Below are 26,816 nucleotides of genomic sequence, written 5' to 3'. Positions count from 1 at the left end.
GCATCTCATCAGGGGAAGCAAAGCTCATTACATTACCTGGCAAATTACAATTTCTGCTGTTCAGAATTATATTGGCTCTCATTCCTATCTAATGAAAAAATAATTTATTTACCTGAAGCTTTATTGTGCCAGCCCTTGCAAAAACAAGCACACTGCGCTGAGGAAGGCACAGCACTAATTCTGGCCTTTGACGGACTTGGTAGGCAAGAATTTAGAATACAGGGCTTTTAAGGTTCCAAGATTAGCATTCATTTTCTTGAGGGAAAGGAAAACCAAGACAAAAAGCATTTAAAATACTTCAGCATTAAGGCCTAAACCGAGTGAGATTTTTGTGTTCACACCTGTAATCTAGCTTGACATGGATTTAAGGATTTGGGCAAGTTTTCTTACACCAGAGAACAGGAATGTGTTCCCCACAGCCTACCACGTAGTTTGGATACTGGGTTATACTGCTGCAGTGCGTTACTGTGAAGCTACATTTAAGTCCCACCTAAGATTTTGCTATACTTAAGCCATAATGTTTTAATGTTTGAGGGAAATCATTACTTACTATTGTACCTGCATTGCTGAATGCTCCATTTTTCACACTTCTCTGTGTAACACTAGGTAGTGTGGTAGTGTGCACTTCAGTGGTGTTCTTAAACTGTGTGCAGAGTTACTGCTAAGTATTTCTGAAAATGAAGTAGCAAACACAGCGCAAATGACAAGCTTTACAATTAAAGAAAGGTTTCCAGACATTTATTTCTGGAACTGTACACCAGGTATTAAAGTACAACAAATACAAAATAATGCTCAAAAAAATCAGTGTTTATGTACAAATATTAAAACCAATGCAACAACAGCGACTTCCTCTTGAACATCTGAAAATAAAACATGTTCCGATTGTCACTAGATTTGTTGTTATGAACAGGGTACATACTTTGAACTGAGAATAACTGAATCTCTGTTTTATTAGGATGACTATAACCATTCCTACTGTATTTTACAATTGATCGTATCTTCCTCCTCCTTTCAATGAAAAATAGGAATAAAAAAAATAGTAACCTTGTCATTATTTTATAAATTACTGTGTTTAGTTTCCCTGTCTGTAGACAATGTGCTTGTAATGCTGGGCAAATAGTATCCCTGTTGGTCAGTTTATCCATTAGTTTACATTCAAAGTTGAAATGTTCACTAGAGACTTTGGTTAAATTAAGTAGTATCACTATGCTCTACTTGATCTGAAGTCTTCCTGTATTTTTGACCCTCAGTTTTAAAAATTAAAAACAGGAAACAATTGCACAAATCATTGACCTAATAGTACACAATTTAGTACTCTTCAGACGGTATTGTACATCTTTCAAGTGAATTCAGCAGTTTGACCATGACAAGAGGAAAACTGAATGTTTAAAAACCTAGCATGAGAAGATGATGTACGATTAACTAAAGTAAAAGTATTGCTATAATCACAGCACCAGTTACACTTCTAAATGAATCAGCTACCCTCTTCAGATTCCCTGTACACAGAAAGGATACATTTACCAACGCTGCAATTGCCCATTATTGATTTTTTGGTTTGTTTGTATGAAGAAAAACTGTGGCAAAGGACAAAGAATTCATCACAGTTTGTTATAAGAATTGTGCTTCACCATCTAAGAACCAAGGCAATGTAATTTTTTCATATGGTTGCAATTCCGTTATCTTCATGCCAACTTTCAAAACGCAATTCTTTTAATAAACAGTAACAAGTTCTCCATTTATATGTTTAAACTGAGAGAAAAATAAGTAAGTCCAGCTTTTAAAAGAAAAGTTCAATAAATAGCTATTTTACATGGATAAAGTCATAGTGGTACAAATTTATGAATGTCACATCAAGCATGCACAAAAATGTTACTATACACAGAAGTAGTCAGAAAATATTGAAATAGATATCTAAAAAGATATGAAGAATTTACATATTTACAAAATCTTGCAAATTATTGCCTCATTTTAACAAGGAATTAAAGTAAACGATACCAGCTAGCTAGCCAACAGGCTAAATAAGATCAGCATCTAAAAATCTATTAGACTAGCCGGAATCCATTTTTCTCTCATATCATTTTCTGAATTTTGGTCAAAAGTCTTTATTAAATAACTAAAGTGTCCATTCATCTTGCTGACAACCCAAACCTTAGACAAGTCTCTGTCTACATTAAGAGCCCAGCAATGCATAGATAAACTGAATATATTACTGCATCAGCTAATGAGAATGGGCATGTTCATTTAAGTGCAACTGGTATAAGCATTCAGTCATCTTTGTATAACGATTTTTATACAGACCAGCCACTCACTGTAAACCCATAGATAAACTTGAATGCATAACAATGGAGGGTTATGGCCAGTACTTTACAACATTACATAAAATGTGTTGATTCATAAACAAAAGAAACAAGGTACAAAGTTCAGCACAAAACACAGCAACAAGAAGCTGACAACTTTGCTAAAACGTCAGAGTAGAACACAGGGCCCAGGCTACCCGTTACTTACCGTGTACTCACTAAAGTTACATATTTCAGATGTGTAAGTTAAGAACTGATTACAAAATCACTATACTTTTGTCCACTGTGCTAAACTAATTTGTTTTTAATATGGTAAGTGTGCTATGGTGTAAAAAATTCAAAGCAATCTTCATTACAATGCTGTAAAGAAAACTCCACATGGTGCACCCAAAACTCAGGATGTCAATGCAGTTCACAGTATGCATAATAAATACCCTCTTCCCTTTCAAATATTAAAGTCACTACTTTCTAATTACTCTGCATAACCTTGAAGCAACTATTACATGTATCAACAACGCAAACTTAAATCACTTGAATAATGAAAAACAATTTGTGGCAATTAAATTTGTAATACAAACAGTGCAAAGAAAAAGTACGGAGGGAAAGGGGTAATCCTATTGAAGTAAGGTTCAGATTCTCATTTAAAAACCCTGCAAGCTGTATGCTACGACAACAGGTTACAAGCCAATACTATGTTTGGTTTGACTCTCCTGCAAGATTTGGAACAAAGTTTTGCAAGACAAACTTCCTCGATGGCTAAACTGCACTCGGTGTTCAAAATAAAAAAATTACCCAAGTTAAATAATTGCTTTTATGGGAAACATTTTTGCTCATCCTTTCCTATTTTACCAAGGTAGGGAAGTGCCACTTTTGAACCAATGACTTGCCAAAACAAATAAATGCAATCCACACTAAAGAAAAACTTTCAAATACATACTTCAAGGTCCTACTATTCCTATATAAACTAGATAGTCCCTCAAAACTGTAACGCTTTGAACTGCAGAGCTCCGAACAGTTTAAGATGTTTTCCAAATGAAGACTGTTTGTTTAGTGGTAAATCCTAAGCTGTGCAGACTGTAGCTTTATACAACACCAGCTGCCTTAGCAAAGTTACGGTACACGAATACGTTACTCTTCAAAGTCGTGGACAAAACCCATCCGAGTACAATGCAGCCTAAACCACGTCTGCTTAAGCCGGTACGTTTAAAGTACACAGACACCTATGGCAGCATAATTACTTCTGTGTAAGGTAGCCATGGCCTATAGTTTTGCAACAGCATCGAAGTGTAGGTCTTCACACTTTGCTCACGTTAAGTCCCTTGTGCTAGCTTCCACCAAGATGGACTTGCTGTTTTGTAAACTGAAGTGCTCTAGTTTAGTATCACATGAGAGAAGGTTCCATTTAAAAAACATCCTTGTATGTTTGTGCAGTTTAAATTAAAGAAACCCATCCCTGCCTTTATAAGAGGAAAAAAAAAATGCTACATTGAGCAGGGATCAGGATCGGTACCTGTAAACATTGTTATTCCACTGCATCCGTTACGGCAAAAGTAACTTAAGACTAAAAAGCCACTCCAATCCGTTCAGAACTTCTGTGCTGGTTTTGAAATGGTGGCCTCCGTCTACAGGCTTTAAAAAAAAAACTGAAGCAGAGCTTAAAGCTGCACCGCAGAGTTCTCTTAGTCCCAAACTCTGCCAGACATCCTATGACATTTCCACATTTATGGACTGAAAAAAGAAATTACTCTTGATAAATCAAGATATAGTTCTATACATACAAAGACATCACTGATGTCATAAAGTTCAAACTTCCAGTGAAAGACTAAGCAAACCTGATAGCTCCCATCAAGTTTACTACTACTACTGCATAAAGTACCCACTGTTTTAGTTTTCCACAGTCATTCTGAGTGAAGGGCAGCATGTTGGTGAAGAGTGTGGGTATTGATAAAACCATTTGTCTCATTTGCAGACAGACTGCTGAAGTCAGCCACTGAAACAGCCATTTTGGCACTGGTAATATGGTGTGTGTGGTTCTCGAAGTCCACACCAAGGTTATTGACAGAGACATCATTCATGAAAGATTCTGGAACAGCAATTCCCATTTTCAATCTCTTTGCAGGTCTTTCTGTCTCCTCACTGCACATGTTCATTGGGTTTAGCTCTGAATGATAAAAGCCAGTCTCAAATAAATTAAAACAATCACTTTCACCATTGCTAGGCAAGTTAAGCAATTCTTCTGTTCCAACAGGCACATGATTAACTGGTGCTCGGGGTAAGCTGTCCATAGGAGGAAAGGTGTCATCCAGGCAGTTCACGTCTGAAGTGTGGCAGACCGTAGCTACACTATTTGTCAACGCTGGAAAAAAGGATGAACACAAATGCAAATGAAATAGTTGTTTGCATAGTTACGACAAAAAGATACTGTTTTTTTTCTTGATTTACCTGTCAGCTCATTGGCAGTGATGGAGTTCAGAATGCTTAGCTGTTGATCAGGAATGGTTTCTGTTCGACTGTTAGATGATAAGGCTGAAGAATGCACTGCTCCACCAAGGGCTTCTGCTTCATCTACCAAACGATCCATGTAGTCCCTAAAAGAATAGTGCATCCATAATGTATTATTTAACTGGAAAACAAGGCCTAAATATCATGATGGATTTAATTTCAGTTGCCATAGCCATGCAGCATTACACTGCAATTACAGAATATTAAAAAAAAAAAAAAGCCTTCTACAATTTGCAACAGAAAACGTATTCCAAGAATGTTTTACTTACGTAACTCCTGGATGATGGTTATATCTCTTCTTTCCAAATCTTGTTTGCTGAGCAAAGTAATCATAACGTTCTGACTTTTTCCACATGTAATAGAAAGCCACACACTCAGCAACTGTTCTGGTTCTTACCTAAAAGAAGGCAAGAAGAATTGACAGGATTAATGCAAAGGCTTTGTTTTGTCATCTCCCCAATTCCCATTCCTGCAATATTGTTACTTTTACTACTCTAGTATCTATTACAAATCAATTCAACTAGGAGACTTCAAAGACATCTACACTTTCAAGCTAGTGTTACATTTGTTCTTCTGTATCCATTACTGGCTTTTTTAAAACTAGTTTGAAACTGTATCTACAACTGAAGCATGTATATAATATAATGACTTTTTAAAACTATAAGATAGTTTCTCTTAAGATAGAAAAAGCTGAGCAAATCAATGCCCTAAGGAGAAGTGAAGCAGGAAACACTTTGGGTACTTATTCCTTTTGGGAAACTGTGGAGAACACCAAAACTGTGGAGGCTTTGACAACAGATAATCACAACAGTAAATTCTTCCAATAACAAAATAAAATTGTAGTCTTGTTGAGAAGGTTAACTGTTCATCTCTTTCCCCAAAATGGAGGTTGTTATGTGAAGTCAGGTTCTTGGAGAAAAAGTCATTGCTTCCACCTATATTCTCACAAACTATATCCGTTTTTAGACACTTCATCATCAGTTCCAGTTTAAGTTTTACAACTAGAATATACATTCTATCCAGATATAGTCTGGTGATAAACTGTGCCTGAGCTTAATCAAACTTACAGAAACATCAGAGGCAAAATACAAAATGCCTTGGGTGTAGCAGTAAGCCTTGCTTGTTTAGAGACGTACCAGGCAGGGTAGGAAATGAACCCGTGTCCATATGCTAGACATGAAGTCCCAGTTTACAATGCTCTGCCGTACAGTGATAAGGAAACATCTCTTGTTTAATTTCTCCAAGGACAAAACCTTGTCTAGATGATACAATTCACATACAAGTGACACCAGCTTATGCTGGGTCCCAAAACTTCCCCTAAACTTTCTGGCATTTTATCTACTTAGAAAAAAACCCAGCAGATTTCTTCGATAAATTCTGGCCCATAGTGACAGACACATCAACACGTGCACTTTCCTGCACATTGGAAAAAATACTTTAAATTTATTTCTTTGCACCTCTGATGAATTACTGTTTATTGGTAAGGTCCACTTAAAATATGAACCACTCAAATATTATTTAGGACAGGTTAAACCAGGTACTGAGCACGACTAGCTGACTGCTGTTAAACAGCTACCACAACTCTATAAAGTTTACCTGAAATACAACAAAACCACCAGACTCCTAAACAAAAGAAAACCTTCAAGGTGGTATCAAAGCATAAAGATATACAGAAAATTCAAAAAAATCCATATAGTCTTATTGTTTTTTGACCACCAAAAAAAAAAATAAATCCATATTCTACAGGCACAGAGGAGCCATTCGGAAGCCTTGCTAGCCAGAAAACAGAATACCGATGGATGATTACACCTTCTGAAAACACAAAAAAGCTAAGCCTGTTGCTGTAAAATTATACCTTCCTAGTGACAAAAGTAAGTTGCACTTTCCCCTCCCACAGCCATGGTATGGAAACAGTGTACTTCTAGGAGAGGCATACATTTAAACTAAATTATAACATAAATGTGTAATGGAAGTAATGTCAACATAAGTTGATTTCAGAGATAATACGCTGACTCATCTTGCAATGCCTAGCTTTTCCAATGACATCTGAGGAAAAATTAGCAAAAAAATGCCACGTTCGTTTTAGTATGTTGGTTCTTATTTCACTCTTCTGCATGGCTTCGGAGAAATGTTTTACAAATTTTCAGCATCATATCATGTACTAATTCTTCCATTTAACTGTAAAATACTAACCTTGTTTTTCTGTATAAGATGAAAGTCTTTTCCATAAATCAGAAGTGCATGTTCAAAGCTTCTGCATTCTTCTTCTGTCCATGCTGTCATCTCTTCTAAACAATTACAAAAGTAGCATGATAAACCTGATTTCACTCACTAGCCTTTTACAAAGAATAAAATATTTGTTGCTAATGGATGACTAACTAAATGCATTTTAAAAAAACAATAGTTCAGTTATTTAGATCCATGTTCTTTCCTCTACTGTACAGATATCCTACCTGAAATCTAACATTCTTCTTTATAAAGAGCCATAGAAGAGTGTGAATTCTGAAACTTTTATTCTTGAGGGCAAAGGACGTTCAAAAGATTTATTATTTCTTAGTAAGTTTGTAATCAAAAAAATAAGGTTTGATAAAATCACTGCGGTGTGAGTGAGAATTTTTCTGAGTATTTCTTCTCAGGTAGGATACAAAGAACCATGGTTGTTGGAAAAAACAGTGAAGGAACAACCTATTGTGACTGACAGCCCAGCTCTGACTGAGTGAGCAGTACTTTGATGAGGACATTACTTACAAGGAAGGCCTGACTGAGATATCCCTGCTGTGCAAACTGTTGGAACCATGCTAGGCCTTATCTTCTGAGGAACTAGGGAGTCTAGGCCACAGTTTATCAGGAGCTAAGTGTACCAGCCTGAGCTGGGACTAGACAAAACTAAAACTGCTACAGCTACACACCTGCACGTACAACAAAGAGGGAGTTTGACTATGACTCAGTCTCTTTATGCTATAAATATCTGCAGCCCCTCTGAGCCCATTGAGTTCTCCTGCACAGCATCAGGCTGCAGAGGAGATCTCCCCTTGAGCAGGCAAGCGACAGCCCTCATGGTACCCCCTCAGGATTGTGACACCCCTTACCCAGCACCTGAGCCTACAGCAAGGTAAGTGACATTTTACATTAAGCCTAAAAGTATATTGCATGCTAGTGACGTGTATATATATCAAGCTATAGCTTAATCATTGTAAGTGTAGTAAGTAGTAGAGTGTTTCACTGCTAATTATTGATTAATTATTAAATCATTAAACCACTTAATTACTATTCAACTATTGCTTAATTACAAACTGATTACCAATAATCAATTAATTAACATTTGATCATTTAATCATTAATAAAACCTTTTAGTTAACCCCAAAATGATGACTTTTCTTAACAGTTCCCCTGCAACAAAAATTGGCATAGACGGCAGGATGGCAGATTAAATCACTGACTACTTACAGAGGCAGAGTTAACCCATCACTGAAATTTTCAGATGACTGGGTGTGTGAAAAGCAGGACAGTCGGAATAAGATAAAAGAACAGTTGAACTCTGTAAGAGGGAAACTGAAAGATGGTAAAGAGAAGGTAATAATAATACATAAAAAGTTGAAGAGGTATTTAGAGGCTGCATACCAGTATAAGGAATCTGCAGAACAAGAAATGAGAATGTTACTAGATAAGGTTGAACAAAGAAAGTGACAAGGAATGCTGCTGCCTCTGTGAACAGACCAACTGCTTCAACGACTGGGAGAGGAAAGAGAAGAACGCAGGAAAGTAGAGGATAAACTAGAACTCACAATAATTTGGGCCCCAAACCCCCTCCCTGATCCTGTAAAAATTGGTAAGCTAATCATTTCCCCAGAAGACTGGGATGGAGATATTTGGGAGGACCCCAATGAGGAACTTAGCCATAAGAGTGAATTGGATGAATCAGAATTTAAGTAGCCCCTATTATTAAAAACTGAGGTATGCACTGGACCTCAAGGGGGCAACTGGAGAAATACTATGAAGACCACTCCATGGGACCCCCTTCAACAGGCCATTCTGCACAAAAAATATGGACAGAAGCCTGGTAAAAGCAAGACTGAGTGTCTCTGGCATGTCTCCTAAACTGGAGGAGATCATATTATGTTAGATCAGGATGGCTTTTGGGGACAGAGATCTTGAACGAGGGACCATCCCCTAACTGATGACAACACACCCTACTGCCCACCGACTAGTGACTGGGCAGGAGGCACAGACCCTCAGGATAAAGGGGAGCCTGCTGCTATTCCAGTAAGATTGTTAAATGAACTTTTTACTGCTGTTACAAAAGCAGCCTGCCTTCAGGCTATGAACTGCACATGGTGATTACCCCACCTCTGCCCCCAAGGACCCCAAAGCCATGAGACCACTAATAAGGGGAGTCCGGGTTGTTTTAAAATCATACCTCATTGCAAAAAGGGATGAAGTAAGACAAAACATGGAACACAACACTCAGGAGGATCAGGATGGCCAACCCCACCTCCAGCCTATTCCAACCTGGACAGACTTGATGCATGGCACTGTAAGTCACAGTCAAGAAACGGGGTGGGATGAACTGACACCAGCAGGGTGATCCTGAGCTGATGCAGGCAGCAGACAAATCTGGCAAGTAAGATAGGCTCCCCAGAACCCCCCGACACTTTCCTCGATCTCATAAACCCCCTGGTGAGTTAGCAGACCACCAGAAAAGGCATAATGAACCGCAGAGCAAAGCCTTAGCACTAGGCCTACCTCGGGCAGCCATACAGGGCCAACTGACTGGGACTACACAGAGTCTGATCCAGGCTTTTGAAAAACAAGTGGTATCAGGGAATGCAGAACAAACCAAACAACCATCTGCTTCTAAAGATCCCACAAACAACCTTTTCAGACTTCTTAAGGAGGAACTGCAAATCTTTCTTTTTTCTTTTTTTCCTTCTTTAAGATCAAACCTGCAGTTTCTTTTCTTTTTTCTTTTTTTCCTTCTTTAAGATCAAACCTGCAGTTTCTTTTCTTTTTTCTTTTTTTCCTTCTTTAAGATCAAACCTGCAGTTTCTTTTCTTTTTTCTTTTTTTCCTTCTTTAAGATCAAACCTGCAGTTTCTTTTCTTTTTTCTTTTTTTCTTTCTTTAAGATCAAACCTGCAGTTTCTTTTCTTTTTTCTTTTTTTCTTTCTTTAAGATCAAACCTGCAGTTTCTTTTCTTTTTTCTTTTTTTCTTTCTTTAAGATCAAACCTGCAGTTTCTTTTCTTTTTTCTTTTTTTCTTTCTTTAAGATCAAACCTGCAGTTTCTTTTCTTTTTTCTTTTTTTTTTCTTTAAGATCAAACCTGCAGTTTCTTTTCTTTTTTCTTTTTTTTTTCTTTAAGATCAAACCTGCAGTTTCTTTTCTTTTTTCTTTTTTTTTTCTTTAAGATCAAACCTGCAGTTTCTTTTCTTTTTTCTTTTTTTCCTTCTTTAAGATCAAACCTGCAGTTTCTTTTCTTTTTTCTTTTTTTCCTTCTTTAAGATCAAACCTGCAGTTTCTTTTCTTTTTTCTTTTTTTCTTTCTTTAAGATCAAACCTGCAGTTTCTTTTCTTTTTTCTTTTTTTCCTTCTTTAAGATCAAACCTGCAGTTTCTTTTCTTTTTTCTTTTTTTCCTTCTTTAAGATCAAACCTGCAGTTTCTTTTCTTTTTTCTTTTTTTCCTTCTTTAAGATCAAACCTGCAGTTTCTTTTCTTTTTTCTTTTTTTCCTTCTTTAAGATCAAACCTGCAGTTTCTTTTCTTTTTTCTTTTTTTCCTTCTTTAAGATCAAACCTGCAGTTTCTTTTCTTTTTTCTTTTTTTCCTTCTTTAAGATCAAACCTGCAGTTTCTTTTCTTTTTTCTTTTTTTCCTTCTTTAAGATCAAACCTGCAGTTTCTTTTCTTTTTTCTTTTTTTCCTTCTTTAAGATCAAACCTGCAGTTTCTTTTCTTTTTTCTTTTTTTCCTTCTTTAAGATCAAACCTGCAGTTTCTTTTCTTTTTTCTTTTTTTCCTTCTTTAAGATCAAACCTGCAGTTTCTTTTCTTTTTTCTTTTTTTCCTTCTTTAAGATCAAACCTGCAGTTTCTTTTCTTTTTTCTTTTTTTCTTTCTTTAAGATCAAACCTGCAGTTTCTTTTCTTTTTTCTTTTTTTCTTTCTTTAAGATCAAACCTGCAGTTTCTTTTCTTTTTTCTTTTTTTCTTTCTTTAAGATCAAACCTGCAGTTTCTTTTCTTTTTTCTTTTTTTCTTTCTTTAAGATCAAACCTGCAGTTTCTTTTCTTTTTTCTTTTTTTTTTCTTTAAGATCAAACCTGCAGTTTCTTTTCTTTTTTCTTTTTTTTTTCTTTAAGATCAAACCTGCAGTTTCTTTTCTTTTTTCTTTTTTTTTTCTTTAAGATCAAACCTGCAGTTTCTTTTCTTTTTTCTTTTTTTTTTCTTTAAGATCAAACCTGCAGTTTCTTTTCTTTTTTCTTTTTTTTTTCTTTAAGATCAAACCTGCAGTTTCTTTTCTTTTTTTTTTTTTCTTTAAGATCAAACCTGCAGTTTCTTTTCTTTTTTCTTTTTTTCCTTCTTTAAGATCAAACCTGCAGTTTCTTTTCTTTTTTCTTTTTTTCCTTCTTTAAGATCAAACCTGCAGTTTCTTTTCTTTTTTCTTTTTTTCCTTCTTTAAGATCAAACCTGCAGTTTCTTTTCTTTTTTCTTTTTTTCTTTCTTTAAGATCAAACCTGCAGTTTCTTTTCTTTTTTCTTTTTTTCTTTCTTTAAGATCAAACCTGCAGTTTCTTTTCTTTTTTCTTTTTTTCTTTCTTTAAGATCAAACCTGCAGTTTCTTTTCTTTTTTCTTTTTTTCTTTAAGATCAAACCTGCAGTTTCTTTTCTTTTTTCTTTCTTTCTTTAAGATCAAACCTGCAGTTTCTTTTCTTTTTTCTTTTTTTCTTTCTTTAAGATCAAACCTGCAGTTTCTTTTCTTTTTTCTTTTTTTTTTCTTTAAGATCAAACCTGCAGTTTCTTTTCTTTTTTCTTTTTTTTTTCTTTAAGATCAAACCTGCAGTTTCTTTTCTTTTTTCTTTTTTTTTTCTTTAAGATCAAACCTGCAGTTTCTTTTCTTTTTTCTTTTTTTTTTCTTTAAGATCAAACCTGCAGTTTCTTTTCTTTTTTTTTTTTTCTTTAAGATCAAACCTGCAGTTTCTTTTCTTTTTTCTTTTTTTCCTTCTTTAAGATCAAACCTGCAGTTTCTTTTCTTTTTTCTTTTTTTCCTTCTTTAAGATCAAACCTGCAGTTTCTTTTCTTTTTTCTTTTTTTCCTTCTTTAAGATCAAACCTGCAGTTTCTTTTCTTTTTTCTTTTTTTCCTTCTTTAAGATCAAACCTGCAGTTTCTTTTCTTTTTTCTTTTTTTCTTTCTTTAAGATCAAACCTGCAGTTTCTTTTCTTTTTTCTTTTTTTCTTTCTTTAAGATCAAACCTGCAGTTTCTTTTCTTTTTTCTTTTTTTCTTTCTTTAAGATCAAACCTGCAGTTTCTTTTCTTTTTTCTTTTTTTCTTTCTTTAAGATCAAACCTGCAGTTTCTTTTCTTTTTTCTTTTTTTCTTTCTTTAAGATCAAACCTGCAGTTTCTTTTCTTTTTTCTTTTTTTCTTTCTTTAAGATCAAACCTGCAGTTTCTTTTCTTTTTTCTTTTTTTCTTTCTTTAAGATCAAACCTGCAGTTTCTTTTCTTTTTTTTTTTCTTTAAGATCAAACCTGCAGTTTCTTTTCTTTTTTTTTTTCTTTAAGATCAAACCTGCAGTTTCTTTTCTTTTTTTTTTTCTTTAAGATCAAACCTGCAGTTTCTTTTCTTTTTTTTTTTTCTTTAAGATCAAACCTGCAGTTTCTTTTCTTTTTTTTTTTCTTTAAGATCAAACCTGCAGTTTCTTTTCTTTTTTTTTTTTCTTTAAGATCAAACCTGCAGTTTCTTTTCTTTTTTTTTTTCTTTAAGATCAAACCTGCAGTTTCTTTTCTTTTTTTTTTTTTTTTTTTTTTTAAGATAAAACCTGCAGGTTTTTGGTTTTGTTTTTTTTTTTTTAGGATAAAACCTGCAGTTTCTAAAACTGAATTTTAGTTTTACAAACAACAAAGAAATAACTAAAACCAAGTAAGACTTTCAAAACAAAGTAGGCAAAATATTTGAATAGGTCATTTTTGTCTCAAGTATTGTCGCTTTCCTATCTTGATTATGGTTTTGGGCCTATATATAATTAAGAAGGGGCATTTCAGGCACATTACATTCATAATGATGATCCAAAAAAGCTTCTGTTCAGCTGACAAGTAAAGCCAATGGGGGGGAAAAAACACATTTCAAAACCTTTCTGGAAGAGACAGTGAAACCAAGACCTTTCTGCTCCCTGATGAAGGTGATAATCATTCCACTGCAAGCCATTTTCTTTCTTTCTTTCTCACTCCTTAATTTCGCACTCCTTACTAGAGTTCTCAAGCTTCAAAGAGAAGATCCCCATGTAAAGTCTCACTGTTGAGAAATTATCTTGGGAGTGGTGGACTTTTAACTCTCAACTTGAATAGCATTGAACTTCACCGAGTAAAGTAGATCATAGCATAACAGTTAGTCCAAGAGACAAGCCCTGACAGTATTATCATCCTTTACCATTTGTAATGAGGGTATAATAAGTCCCATCTGACTTGGGACGGGGCGTGGAGTGTGATTACTAGTCCTTAAGATAGAGTTTTAGGCTCTGAACCACAAAAGGGCAGAGATATTTTTCAATCTCAAAACAGGAATCTAAATCCTAGAGAGGTGTGGGATTTAGGATGCAACCCTGCAACTGATACTTCCTTATTGTTTAGGCCTACACAATCTTTTCTTGTACACAAGCTTTCTGAAGCACTGCTCCGATAGTCTTTATTGTCCCCTTCAGCTTTACCTTGGATACTTAGCTTTCACAGCACCCAATTTGTAAACATTCAAGTTCCCTTTGGGTGCCGTCACCAGATATTCTAGGGAATATCTGCCAGAATATCAATCTATACCAGGCCTCATACTGCATTTCTGCTTTATGCAACATGTATGTTAAAATACAGGAAAAAGAACTGTCTTTACTAATTGATAAACTCTGATTTTCATTTAAGGGAGTAAAAGTTACGGACAAACGAGACGGAAGCTTGTTTTCCACTGTAAACTCGAGCAAAGCTCTCCACGCTTTACTGAAGATCAGTATACTATACAGTACAACCAGTTTAGGGTTGGCATAGCATAACATTAGCACATTGAGGAAGACAATGGGGCTTATTTATATAGCCAGCTATGTTCTCCTGATTGTGCTATAAATGTAACCAGATTATAATTGATCATGATCTGAAAAAGATACTGTAAATACACTCCCTTACGGCAGCAAAAGTCACTGCTCTGTCCACCCCTCTCCTCAGTCTGTCCCGTTGTTGTAACAGCAATGGAGGAACGAAGGGAAGGTGAAAAGCTGATTCTCAACCTTTAAACAAGTTGCCAACTACTTTAGCAGGAATTTCCAACTGGCCAACAGTCAGATTATACCTAACCTGTGCTAAAGACATCATAGAAAATGATGCACTCAAGCCGATTCTTACTGAAGGCTTTTTTATACAATCTTTTTTTCCTTTTTTTTTTTTTTTTCAAACACACATTTCTGATAAAACAAGTACTCCCACTTACCCTGAGATGCCTTTCCATTTGAGCAGTATCTCTCAATTGCTTCTTTAACATTATGGCTACTTTTAAGAAGTTCATACAATGCCTATAAAATAGAAAAAGTCTTTAGAAAAAGTCAAAGTTTGCAAATAGCCAATCTAGATCTCCAAAATTAGCCTTTCAGTGAGCAATCTAATATAAAAAAAGAGGGTTTATCTTTATACAGGATGAAAAATTTAAAGCAACAATCAAAAATAAAACCATCCAAAAGTTGAGGAAAGGTTTAATTAAGAAAGTGTAAAATAAAATTTTAAGCATGTGCTTAAAATTACAAATAAGATCTTGACCCCAATAACATCTAATAAAAAAAAAAAGAAAAGAAATGGAGTATTGCTGCCTTTATAATACAAGGCAGAGAAAGAGAACACATGTTAATTAAAAAGCAATGTGTCACAAATGGAATGGGATATAAAACATACTTGTTCATTGTCCCGTGTATGTAGTCCTTCAGGAATTCTGCCAATCATTTTTTCATTTCCTGTTCTTAAGGAGGTTTCAAAAAGGTATTCTTTAACTTTACTTTCTGAGATCACATCAGGTTTCCAAAGTAAATGGTCTTCATTTTCATAGGCTGCTAAAACAGAAATCCATTAATGGCAGGTGTGACGTTTTAAAGCCTGTAACATTAAAAGCTACTTCACAAAGACAAAGAACAGGAACACAGAAGTAATCAAATCAAGCACCATCATGCCACTTCTAAATTGCAGCTCACTTTTTGCCCAAAAGCCTCAGTTAAAAGACAGACTCTACAGCGTGATATGGCTAAGAGATTCAGGTTACACGGGATGAGGTAAGGGACTGAACTCTTGAGACAAAGACTCTTTACCGAAGAGCAGCTTGTTGACAGTGAGATGATTCAAGTCAGATTATGCATATGTATTCATCATCTTCATATAAACAAACTAGCAAAACCCTTCAGTTTTACTCAGCTGTTTAAAAAAATAAACTATAGTTTACAGTAAAACAGTGGAGGATATTATTTTAATATTTCAAATATTACATATAAAAAAAGGAGGTGGCTAATTGGTCATTTTCAACTGAAATTTGCCAAACGTTACTTAATAGAAAGGAAGTCTAAGTCTCGATGAGGTAATTTGTTTTCCCATTCACTAACAACTGAATGCTGTTAAGAACTTGTGTTACATACTTTACAAGCAATCAGGATGTATAGTCCTCCTTCATAGCATACTCAAATAATGTATCCGTGCACTTCTTAAGTAGCTTATTTGAAAGACAATATATTGAAAACACACAAGAGTTGGCCTGAACCTTTGCCAGTCTGTGCATGTTTCAATTCTAGATTAAACTATAAATCCTTTACTCTGACCAACAGATATGACTAACTTTGCATATGATGTTTCATGTACTCTCTCTTGGTGATACAAAATGAGGGTTATTCAATTCAAACACAGGAGCATAACAGTTGTTACAGTAGAAGAGATGAAGATCTCAGATCTCTCACAAAACTGCAGGAAACAACATTAAGCTACGGTGAGGAATAAAATTACATACCCTCTGAAAGTTCTGTTATGGCTTAAGAACGTGGAAAGCTTTCAAACAGACACGTTACAAGTGTACGGATTACAAAACAGCAGAACTGCCTTCTACCACAATTCTGGTAGCTGGGACTACATAGCAGAAATAAAAGTCCCTGCTTGCCACCACAAGCTCTTCAGGGAGTACAAAAGAAGCCTTCACAGAATCCTCCACCCCTACAGTCAGGTCCAACCTCTCTGAGCACTGCTGATGCTCGGCTTCAACCTTCTTTATCAACCAAGACACCCAGCACTTCTTGTTAGAGGCCATGACTGATAATTGCAAGAGGAGCTCCTCAATCTCCGATATGTGTGCTACCTCTTTGCTCTTGGCCATGCCAGCAGACAAGAATCTCACTGGTTCTCTCTGGCACCAGCTCATTCCAGAGGAAGTTGTCAGATTAACTCCTTCCTGGCCATTCTCTGGTTATTAGCACTTCTCTAGTTCTTGGCTGAGGAGAAGTCAAGATGTGTAAATAGTAAAAGGATAAATATGGGTCTTACTACTCCATTTCTCATAAACCATAAGCATCATGCTTGAATCTTAGCGAACAGGAGACTTCCCTAGGTCTTTTAAGCAACACAAGAGATGTTCACTTGCTAATGCTTCCAGCTCCATCCATACCAAACGTTCTTCTTTTCTATTGCAAAGGATCGTTCTTCAAAAAAGCAGCCAGTAATGGTGACAAGACTTGATATACATCACTAGAATAATATTCCCATGAAATGTTACAGTTTGAACACAAGTAACTTACAGATTAACATATCCCCCAGACTGTTCCTTAATTTCACAGCTGTTCCAACTGTGAGCAAATTTCTCTCATTATCTGATTTTTGAATTCCACAGCTATATGTGCTGTACTTTTCCCATAGTGAAGGTTTCTAAACGTATAAAATAAAACTATTTAATAAGTTATTTTTTCTACTCTAGCACAATTGCAGTTTTACACCGAAATTTACACTGGGATAACACCATATGTAACTCCTCATCTTTTTAACAGACAGTGTATCCAGACCTACATCTTCTACTCATGCTACGGAAATTTAAAATAGTTTATTACTTTGTTTTCCGTATCAATTTTTTAATCCACACTGTTGTGCTTGCCAAGAAAACCCAAGCAAAGAAAAATACTCTTTTTAAGATCTTCAATGTGAACTAAGTTTACACGCTCATAGCCCAGTTATGACATTCTGATGAAAATATTTCCTTCCTGACCTATGGTTTGTTGCCTCCCAATGACTAGATATGTCAGAATTAACACTGTAATTCACCTTCCAATGTTTTCTTGAGAATGTCTTCTCAAAGGTGAAGAATCACATTTCTGAGATATAATTATGTGGTTGTGTTACTTCAGTTTTCTAGTGCCTTTTTTTTTTTTTTTTTAAGGTCTCTGAGACTAAGTGAGCCATTGAATTTACCTTACAAATTTAAGTAACATTTTTCCATCAACTGTTATGTATAAACATAAAATAAAAACAGTCAGAAAAACCTACCCTTTCCATCATCACTGTATCTGCCAAGGTAAGGTGGAATTTCAGCCTGGTACTGTGAACCAACCATTATTTCCTGAAGATGTAACAAAAATGAAAAGAGAAAGGTATTAATATTTTTGTGCATGGAAGCATTAAAAATGCCATTAAGCTGGCATTTGGCATAAAATTCCAGAATTGAGGTACTATTTTTGATACATACTATAAATCTTAACTCATTTTTCTCAACAGTAAAGTTTTTTTAACTGTTTGAAGATGTAATTATTACCTTTCTCAAATCTTCAGATGAATTACCATTGTCCGCCTCTACATCTTCACCATCTGATTCCTTATCTCCATCACACGTAGTGTTTGCTTCAGACACAAAGAAGTTTGGTTTTAGCTAGGAAGAATTTTCAGTTCCAACAGTACTACAAGATACCCTTTACTTTTGAAAGGAGCACCTGCTTTTGTTCTGGGAGACACTTATCATGAGTCTGTTGATCTATGTTTCTATCAGAAGCCTGAAGGCTCTGGTACTTGTACACTGCAGAACTGAAACATTTATCATCACTGCAACTGAGACAACCTACTGTATTTCTAACAGTCAAAAGGAAATCAGATAATTATTCTTCATCAATTTTCTCAATAAATCCTTAATACCTTACAGGAAAGTGTGAGAAAAACAGAAAACGTTTTTCATAGGACTTAGCCTCAGGTTAATCACAAAGAAAGTAAAGCTGAAGGCATGTCTTTATTACCTGCTCAAAACTTTCATCAGAAGTTTTAATGGGCACTCAAAACATTCCTTTAAACGAGGCTGCCTCAGCATGGAGTGAAGATACAGGAGAGAGATAAAAAATGGAATAAGCAAAGACAGCAAAAGACTGCTTATTCCTCTTTAATCTTTTTTTTGTCTTAGGAAGAAATACAGCAGAGCACTCCAAGGAATTCAAATACAGCACTCCACACAATAACTCATATTTTAGAATCTGGAATACTGTGGTACTGGGTTCTGAAGTAATTCTGGTTTAATAGCAGTATAATCTCCAGCAGAATGGAATCTACAGTTTGGATACAATTAAAGCCATTTTGTACTCTCAAACTTCAGAAGCAACATTTTAGCTTCACCGCAACAGAACAGAATCATTAACGTCAGAGACAATATCCAAGACTGTAGGGACTGAAGGTCGTCTTCTGTCTGACAATCACCAGTTTATCTCTTTTTGTTCTTAGAAGTAGCGAGCAAGAAGCTAACATGAATGCATGAAATAACAATATGCCTGCATAATCACAGGCAATTATTTTTTCCAATTAATGCAAATTTAATAAAATAGCCTATATTATATATTAGAAATGTTTATCTTAAAATTTAATGTTAACTTAGTATCTGAGTAATGAACAGAAATCAGAAAAAAAAAAGATGAAACTGCCAACAGCACTGAAAACTGATATTACCCTCCCTGAAATAGTGGATACTCGATTTTAAAATGTCCAGCCAGAAGTTCTAATAGAGAAAGTAACATTCTGATAGAAAACCGTAATAACTGAAAACAAAGATGACCATTTCTTAATCCTCAGTAAGATAAATGGCTGATATTCTTTTCTATAAAGCTGCCACACTTTCAGTGTCATATTCATTAACCAGCAGTGTTTAAGTGCCAGCAAGTTTTGGGTTTGCTTAACTAGAAAAAGGGCATTATAATTTTTAAGCATGGGGTTTTTTTTTGTATTTCTTACAACACAAATGTCTTACATTTATTACACATTCAGCAGGACACAAAGGGCTACAATTGCTGATGACTGAGGCAGCACATCCCCTTTATTATCTCCCTTTCTCTAGAAGAATGAAATCCCCCAGGAATAGCTGAAGACACTTGTCAAATTAAAACTGTGATAAAAATCCTCCACATTGCTCTAGCTCTAGTACACCAGTTGACAAATAAGCTGCAATAGGCAGTGAGGAATATCCCGTCGAGGCTGGATAACTGAACCACTGGTTCTTTCCCATAATAGTTCCATGTTAGTGAAATTTTGGTGGTTGTCGGTTTATAGGCTCCATCCCATATGAAACCACTTAGGCCCACCCCATGAAGTCCTATAGAAAAGTGTTGAATGTGTGAAGGGAAATAATCACAAAGAAATCATGTCCCAGTTCACATCCACAGGCTGCACGGAAGAGTCACTGGCTTAAAAGCCGCAGCAAAAATTTTTGTAGAGAAACACTAATTTAAAAAAATAGGTTACATACTCACGTAACTCACTAACATACTGAAAATCATGAAGGGTGTTCCTCTCAATACCCCATTAATTATGAAGTTACTGTATTTGTAGAGAAATTAATTTTACTTGTGCTTTAAGCACAGTACCAAATACAAGTCTTTTAGGGAATCAGTAATACCAACCAAAGACAACATTCATGTACAACATCCTGGAAAGCACTGCTTCTCAATTCCTGGTAGTCAGCACTACTCTGCAATTTTGGTATTTTAAGCTAAGAAGATACATATAACGCTATGACTTTTTGAGTACTATTAAAAAATTAGGTTTCCTACATCTTAATGGCCGAGGAAAGAAGTCAGTAGCCTCATGTGAAGTAACTGATGGTGTCAAGTCATCAGCAGAGGACTGTGTTTCTTCATCATCACCCGACAAGAGGTCTTTAGCGATTTCCTCCTGTATCATTAAAATAAAAAACAAAACCTCAGACTGACTATTAAGTATAGACTGGTGACCATGTAGATCCAGCAAATTGTAAGTCTCATTAACTAAAATGAATTATTTCACCATAAGTAAATTTAGCAGACCATACTCACTTAATTAAAAAGCTAGTTTGTTCCTCGTAAATCTAAGAACAAATATAACCATTTATTTCAGAGTTGTACACAAGGGTTCATTTCCCCTTTCTCTTCTATTAAAATAAACACACAAGAAGTAACTTGTGCAAGCTTGAGTCTCAGACATTCCTCCAACTGCTTCCAATGAAAAATGCCAGTGGAAACTGCCTCAAATCTTTAGAATTCTCTCACTCTCTGCATCACAGATATACCAAAGCTTTAAAAGGCTGCTACCCCTTAAACTCTGGGAAAAAAAAAACAACAGCCAGGCACATTTGCAGACTTTTGCTGAGAGGACTGTTACCGATAACAGACAACCTGTTATCTTCCCAAAACACAAAAAAATTGAAGTTAAAACCCCCAGATATTAAGAAATAAAGAGCAGACTTCCTCCACTAGCAGACATGTGTGAATCCCTCTGTATAGAGGTTAGGAAGGGAAAGAACTGCATTAGACAACAAACCGACTACATTTTTTGTAGCCTCAACACAACTGTGAATCCTAATGAGAATCAGATGTGCAGAGCCATCATTATACCCTACTTTCTGTGGAGTTTACCATTACATCACACTCACAGAAAGCAAAACAAACCAAAAGACATATACTTACTACCAACATACCTTATAATCCAAACTACTAGCTGCATATACTTTACAGCCAAACATCAGATTAAAATTTCAGAATTCAAAGTTAGCTTGCAAAGCACAAAACCTGAAGTTTCAGGTTTTTACATCAGCAATGCAACACACATAGTTGCTGCATATCTCTCTCACTCTCCAGACTTCAGACCCTTCCAAACGATACGCATTTGAAAGCAACATTCCAAAGCATTCAGGAGTGCTTTTTAAAGTTACCCACAAAGTTTTGATACTTGACATATGTGTTGGAAGCCAGAATTATTATTTCCGGACATCGCACACATTATCAAAAAACCCCACCTCTATTAAAAATCCCCATCTATTTAAAGTTCTTTGGATGTGTTTTAGAAGAACTGTTAACTTACTCATTTCTCATTTGTAGTAATATAGTGCCACTAAAGTTGCTATGCACTTGTAAGTGTGATAATTATAATTAGAATCAAATCCTCAATAGCCTGGAAAAAGAATAAATTCAGAGTAATATTGTATATTGAAATGAACAAAGATACATACTTTGTAACATCGAGAGATAAGTTAAATACAATTTGAAGTCACCTGGATTTCTGTTTTTAAATCATAATACAGGGGAAAACGGTTCTGACTTACTTTATCTAGAGTCATATCCGGAAGTTCATCTGCAAGTTCACTTGGCGAGCTATCCGCACTGGCACCTGCTATAACTGGAATCGTGGGTTCATAGCCATAGAATGCCAGTAAATCTTCCAGTGGCATATTTCCTTCCTAATATAAGAGCATTTACAAACAATTCAACATATTGCCAAACACTTGTAAACAGTTCAGGCCTAAAAGGACAAGACATATTTTGAAGAACAAAAGTAAAAAACCAACCAAACAAAAACTTAATTGAAAGTAGGAATCTTGATTAAAGATTTAAAATCTTTTCAGGAACAGGACTGAAATTAATTCATAACCATGTCTCTTGGCATATAGTGAAGTGCCATTAAGCTACTGAAGAAAACTGTTTACTGGATGAAACTAAAGCGTAATTATTAAAAACCTGCTCCTTCTCCAATTCATACAGTAGAGCGTAATTTGCCTTTATTTCTTTGAGACGGAAGATATCCTAGAAACACTAACAACCCCTCTACAAGAGAGAAATACAGAAGAAAAACTTCTAAGACATTAGTCCTACATAGTTACAGCTGCAAGCGTGCAAAACTCCACAAAAGTAAAACAATATAGCAACTTTTAAGCCCTCCTTTCCATCTCCTGCACTCTATATTTTATAATGACCGTTGAGAAGGTAATAGCAGAAAGACAACTAATGATACAGAATGCAAAAATCAAGAGAAAAGCTTGATTTATAACTTGCTTTTTCCAACAGCTTTTGATCAAGTGATTTTAGTAAGTATCATCATACTTGCATCCTAATACAATTAATAAAACACATAAACAGTGGAGATTTTTTTAGTTACCTGATTGAAGCCATCAAAATATTAAAAATGTTTTCCAGTATTTATACGTTTAAAAGCTGTATTACCTTTAAAAATTTCTTATTGAACTCATACACTGAATAAATTACTTGTTTTCTTTAGTCAGCTAAGGCTTTAGTCCTGCTAAGACTTTTCACAATGGGCAAATGTAAACTTGCGATCAAGTCTTTTCAGGATCAGGACCTAAAGTAATAGTGCATTTAAGATTAATGGCTCTCAGTTTGTTTATTATAGAAGCAGTAAGATAATTTTCTGGAGTTACAACTCCATTTTAACCACCAGACTTGGCAAGCTGCTTCGCTATTATAATTGCACGTTCATAATCAGCAAAAATCTAATCGTAAAGGTAGCAGAACAACAAAAAAAAATTAATCAGGAGTATAAACACTGTGAACTCCACATTTAGAAAATTTGCTTTTACATGGACTACAAAAATACAGCCTCATATTTGATACTAAAAATTACATTTTCCTGGAACTCTGTTAACCAAAATCTCCAGTCATGCTGAGTGGTGTAAGTGGGTCACCAAAGAGTAACGCAAACAGCATCAATTTGTGGCTGTTCAGCATTCAGCAGTCATTTAAAATTGGTGATGTACTGCCACACATGAACAAGAGGTGTAAATAGGAAAAACATGTAATTAGAGAGTGTAAAATGGAATAGGAGGAGTCAGGGAGCACGTTGGTCACTTTGTACACTCAACAAATGCCAAGCTGATGAAACTAAGACACAGAACTACCATTTACATAGCAAATGAATGTGATCCATCATGCCTAAACCAGGACTGTTTGTTTGTATATTGGAAAAGCAAAACCTGACCAACAGAATGAAACACCACTCAGTAGTACGCAAAACGTAGTTTCAACTTATATCCAACTCCCAAAACTTGGAAGTGGCAAGTGATACAAAATGACAGGGCTCTAAACCCTGCTTCAGTGATTCCTCTACCAAAGTGAAAGGACAACTAAATGAAAAGAGTATGAACTTAACAGAACACTAATATCTTTGAGGAGCCAAGTTCAGCCTTCTTGTGAGAATGCACTGCTATATCCTAACTAAACCAGATTTTCTTTTCTTTTTTTAAACAAGCTACAAAGGTATGTTGCAGGAAACTGCATTATACAATACATACTGAAGAACAGGTCGAGTGTTCTTTTCAGTAAAAGTCACAACATGTATGCGCATTTACAAGAAAGCAAGTCACTCTTACCTTTTCCAAATCTTCAATTTCAGAGCTGAAATTTTTGCTTTCTTCCATCATTTCCTCTTCTTCAAGAGTTCGCTCATCATCATAATCATGTACCAGCATTTCAGCAGATGGGTCAAAGTCATGATCCTCAGATGATAAAGAGCCAACTATCAAAAAAACTTAATTTGAGTATTTTTTTGTCTATACCAACATATGAAATCACATCACAGAAAAAAATACAGTTGCATGAATTCTTTTATATACAGGGTCATATGGAAGGCCATGGAACAAGTGGAACAAACTCCTAACTACTTGACCAACTCAGCTGTTTTAGCTGACCTTCCCTTTTTGTACCTCTAAGTAATAGGTGCAGTTTTCTCCCTTGCAGTACTTGGGAGAAGTATCTAAACTACTACAACAAAGTTTCAGAAAGTACAATCCCAAATTAATATTTTACTGAATAAGAGAGAGTTCTAACATCCTTCAAATCACCGTTAAGGTACAAAGCACACACATCACAAGATTTCAGATGCTGCAAGACTGTGACTTGTAGACTCTGATTCTATTTATGTGATTTATTTGGTAATCAGCAGTTTTTCACTGGTAAACAGCTAACTGACGTTATGAATCAGCTTCCTACTAATAGCAAAGTAAACAGCAACACTCGCTTCAGATTAGTTTAGCCTCATAGATGGATCTTTTATTAAAACTAATTTAATTCTTAGCACCTGATCTAGAAAGAAAGAATAAATATAGCAGAGTTTCAAGAAATATTGAGGAAAATATACCAGAAATAACAAAATGCTTCTAACGGATTAATTAACAAGCCACTGTGACAGCTCTGTGGTCCAACAGATACTTTTCCATTACTCAAGAGAATAATCATTAAGTCAACAAAAAAGTACTGCTGTTAGTTTAAATGCATTTTGTCAACTGTAAGGTTATCATTAGATTCAGTAAGTTTTAAAGATGCAAACACTCTGCACCACAAAGTCAGTGTTCTACAATGAAAATCACTGAATTGCAGGGTTATTTTGTTCTTTAACGTTCACTTTCTTATGGCTTTCAGGATGGAGGAATGAAGCAGATTTGGATATTTCTCTTTCACTTCTCGTTTCCCTTTCTAGTTCTTGCACACTAGCGCTCTGTTGCAATCCTTGGCTTACAAGCAGCAAAGAAAAGGTTTATTAGGAATTATTTCCATGTAAGGACTCCAACAGAAGTTTTGAAGGAAGTAGCTACAAATTTTCAATCCTCTTCAAAAAAATAAAGCAGTATTCCTCTTTGCACTGCTTCCAGCCTTGAAAGAGACAGTAGTATATACTAAACCTCCTGAGTCCAAGAGCATCTAAGCAATTTTTTGGCAATTATGCAGGAAATCAAAGTAAACTTTTATCTATTTAGCTCACTTAAGACAATACTGTGAAAGTTCATAATATACTGCAGAGAAACATTCATGGCAAAAATGCTTTTTATTCACATGCTATTCATATTATGGTCTTATAAAACTTTCAGTATAGCTGATAACACTAATTACATTAAATGTTGAATTCTCCTGCTGTTGACCATTGCATCCTCATCCAGCTTTAAGGAAGTGTTAAATGCCTTAATCTAATATATGTGTGTGCGCACTCAAGATTATTGCTTCTAGTTGCTGTTCTAACTCATTTTATGTTTGAGTAACTCAAGTGGAAGTTCTATTTCACTCACAGAGTTTAGATAAAAAAGTCCCGCTTCTTTAGTAGCTCTGAACACTCAATATCCCATTTAAAACATGTAAAACCATATTCAAAAATACAAGCTCAATAAATTTCATAAGAATCGCTAAAGAAGATGACAAAGAGCCAATGCAGAAGGCAGTTACACAGAAGCAAATATATTCCCCAAATACTTCTTTGAAAGTAGCCCTCCTGATGTTAACTATGCTTCCTTGTGTACAGAATTCGCAAGAACCTTAACAGCAGTTAAAGCTTTAAAAATTGCTCATCATTATGATTTTAAACATTTTCTGTTATTACCAAGAAGTCAAAAATTTACACAAGCCTGTAGTTATCAGCAACAAGAGAAGCAGTCTCTCTCTCCAGGCTATATGGCTTTACTGAGATGCTGACTTAAAAGTGCTACAAAACTTTGTTTTCATTTTGGGTTCCAAGCAGCCAATTACTAACTGCAACTGGAGTTAAGGAAAGGACTCCACAACGCACATCTCCTTCTCTTAAAAATCTGGCAGGCGGTTAACTGCGTGCACATGAAGCGTTAGGAAAGGTACGAGGGGATAAATTTGGGAAGGAGAGCGGTGCGCGGGCGGCAGGCCGGGTGCTGGAGCAGAAGATGGGCGAGGACGAACCTGGGCTCGAACTCCCAAATGAAGCCTGCGGAGAGAAGAGAAAGCCAGATGAGAGCAGGCTCCCTCCGGCCCAGCAGCAGGCAGGGGTCTTCATTTCATGCTTCGACTCCCTCCGCCCCAGGAGCTGCCCCCTTCCCCCGCCGCTCCCCTGTCCGCCGATCCCCGCCGGACTCGGCCCCTGAGTCCCGCCCTGTTGGCCCCTCCAACCCGTTCACCATCTCCCAGCCCTCCTTCCCTCGCTCGGTCGCTCACCGCCCGCTCTTCTTCCCTCCTCCTCCTCCGGCAGAAGCCCCACAGCGGCTTAGCCGGCGCTCCCGCTCCCTCCGGCCCCGGCCGGCCGGGACATGACAGGGACAGGCAGCGGCGGAGGCAGCCGGACCGGCCGCCGCCTCTTCCCCGCTCTCAGCCCGGGGCTCGCTCCTCCTTCCTCCCGCCAGGCGTTTCTCCATCGTCCGCGCAGCGGCGGCGCCCCCGTCGGCCCGGCCCGTGCCCCCCGGGGCCCGGTGTGGCGGCCGCGCCCCCCTCCGCGCCCGGCCGCGGCCTGTCGGCCGCCCGCGGGCTGCGAACCCGGCACCCGCGCTGCGCGGCGCCCGCCGTGCGGCCTAGTCGCGCAGACTCCCGCTGCCCCGGCGCCTGCGGCGCCGCCGGCCGCCTCACCGCCCCGCCGGCCTCCCCCGCCGCCAGGCCGTACCGGAGGCGCCTTACGGGGATGTCGAGGCGGGCGCGGGAGGCCTGCCGGCAGCGGGGCCCCGCGGGGAGCCGGCCGAACCCCGGCGCCCCAGCCCGCTTTCCCCGCTCACCTCCGCCATATTGGGACGATCGGGCTGAGGAACAGCGCTGCGCCGA

General features: G+C 36.8%; 1 protein-coding gene across 2 annotated transcripts; it reads right to left on the bottom strand.

Annotated features, from left to right (window-relative positions):
• Positions 1-721: 721 nt before the first annotated feature.
• Positions 722-26,816, bottom strand: MIER3 (MIER family member 3). 2 transcript variants are annotated; one of them, XM_086479349.1, is made up of 13 exons: positions 26,771-26,816; positions 25,971-25,995; positions 23,645-23,790; positions 21,587-21,721; positions 20,061-20,181; positions 17,795-17,880; positions 17,530-17,602; positions 14,920-15,071; positions 14,465-14,546; positions 6,993-7,084; positions 5,069-5,196; positions 4,740-4,885; positions 722-4,653 (listed from the first exon to the last, which is right to left on the bottom strand). In XM_086479349.1, exons 1-13 carry the CDS (start codon positions 26,777-26,779, stop codon positions 4,196-4,198), a joined length of 1,653 nt encoding a protein of 550 aa, XP_086335475.1. In that variant the 5' UTR covers positions 26,780-26,816; the 3' UTR covers positions 722-4,195. The 2 variants fall into 2 exon arrangements, with proteins under 2 accessions (XP_086335475.1, XP_086335474.1); XM_086479348.1 differs by lacking the exon at positions 26,771-26,816 and adding an exon at positions 26,360-26,419 and having other exon boundaries at positions 6,993-7,087.

The sequence above is a fragment of the Leptosomus discolor genome, chromosome Z, assembly GCF_034619465.1.
Source record: "Leptosomus discolor isolate bLepDis1 chromosome Z, bLepDis1.hap2, whole genome shotgun sequence".
NCBI classification, from domain to species: Eukaryota; Metazoa; Chordata; class Aves; order Leptosomiformes; family Leptosomidae; genus Leptosomus; species Leptosomus discolor.
This window is presented reverse-complemented; position numbering and strand designations above follow the sequence as displayed.

Coding starts and splice junctions, on each gene's coding strand:
- MIER3 (XM_086479348.1), bottom strand. CDS start 26,419: ATGGAGAAACGCCTGGCGGGAGGAAGGAGGAGCGAGCCCCGGGCTGAG. Junction 25,996..26,359: donor GGGCTGAGAGCGGGGAAGAG/GCGGCGGCCGGT, acceptor TTCTCTCCGCAG/GCTTCATTTGGGAGTTCGAG. Junction 21,722..23,644: donor AAATTGAAGATTTGGAAAAG/GTAAGAGTGACT, acceptor CTCTTATATTAG/GAAGGAAATATGCCACTGGA.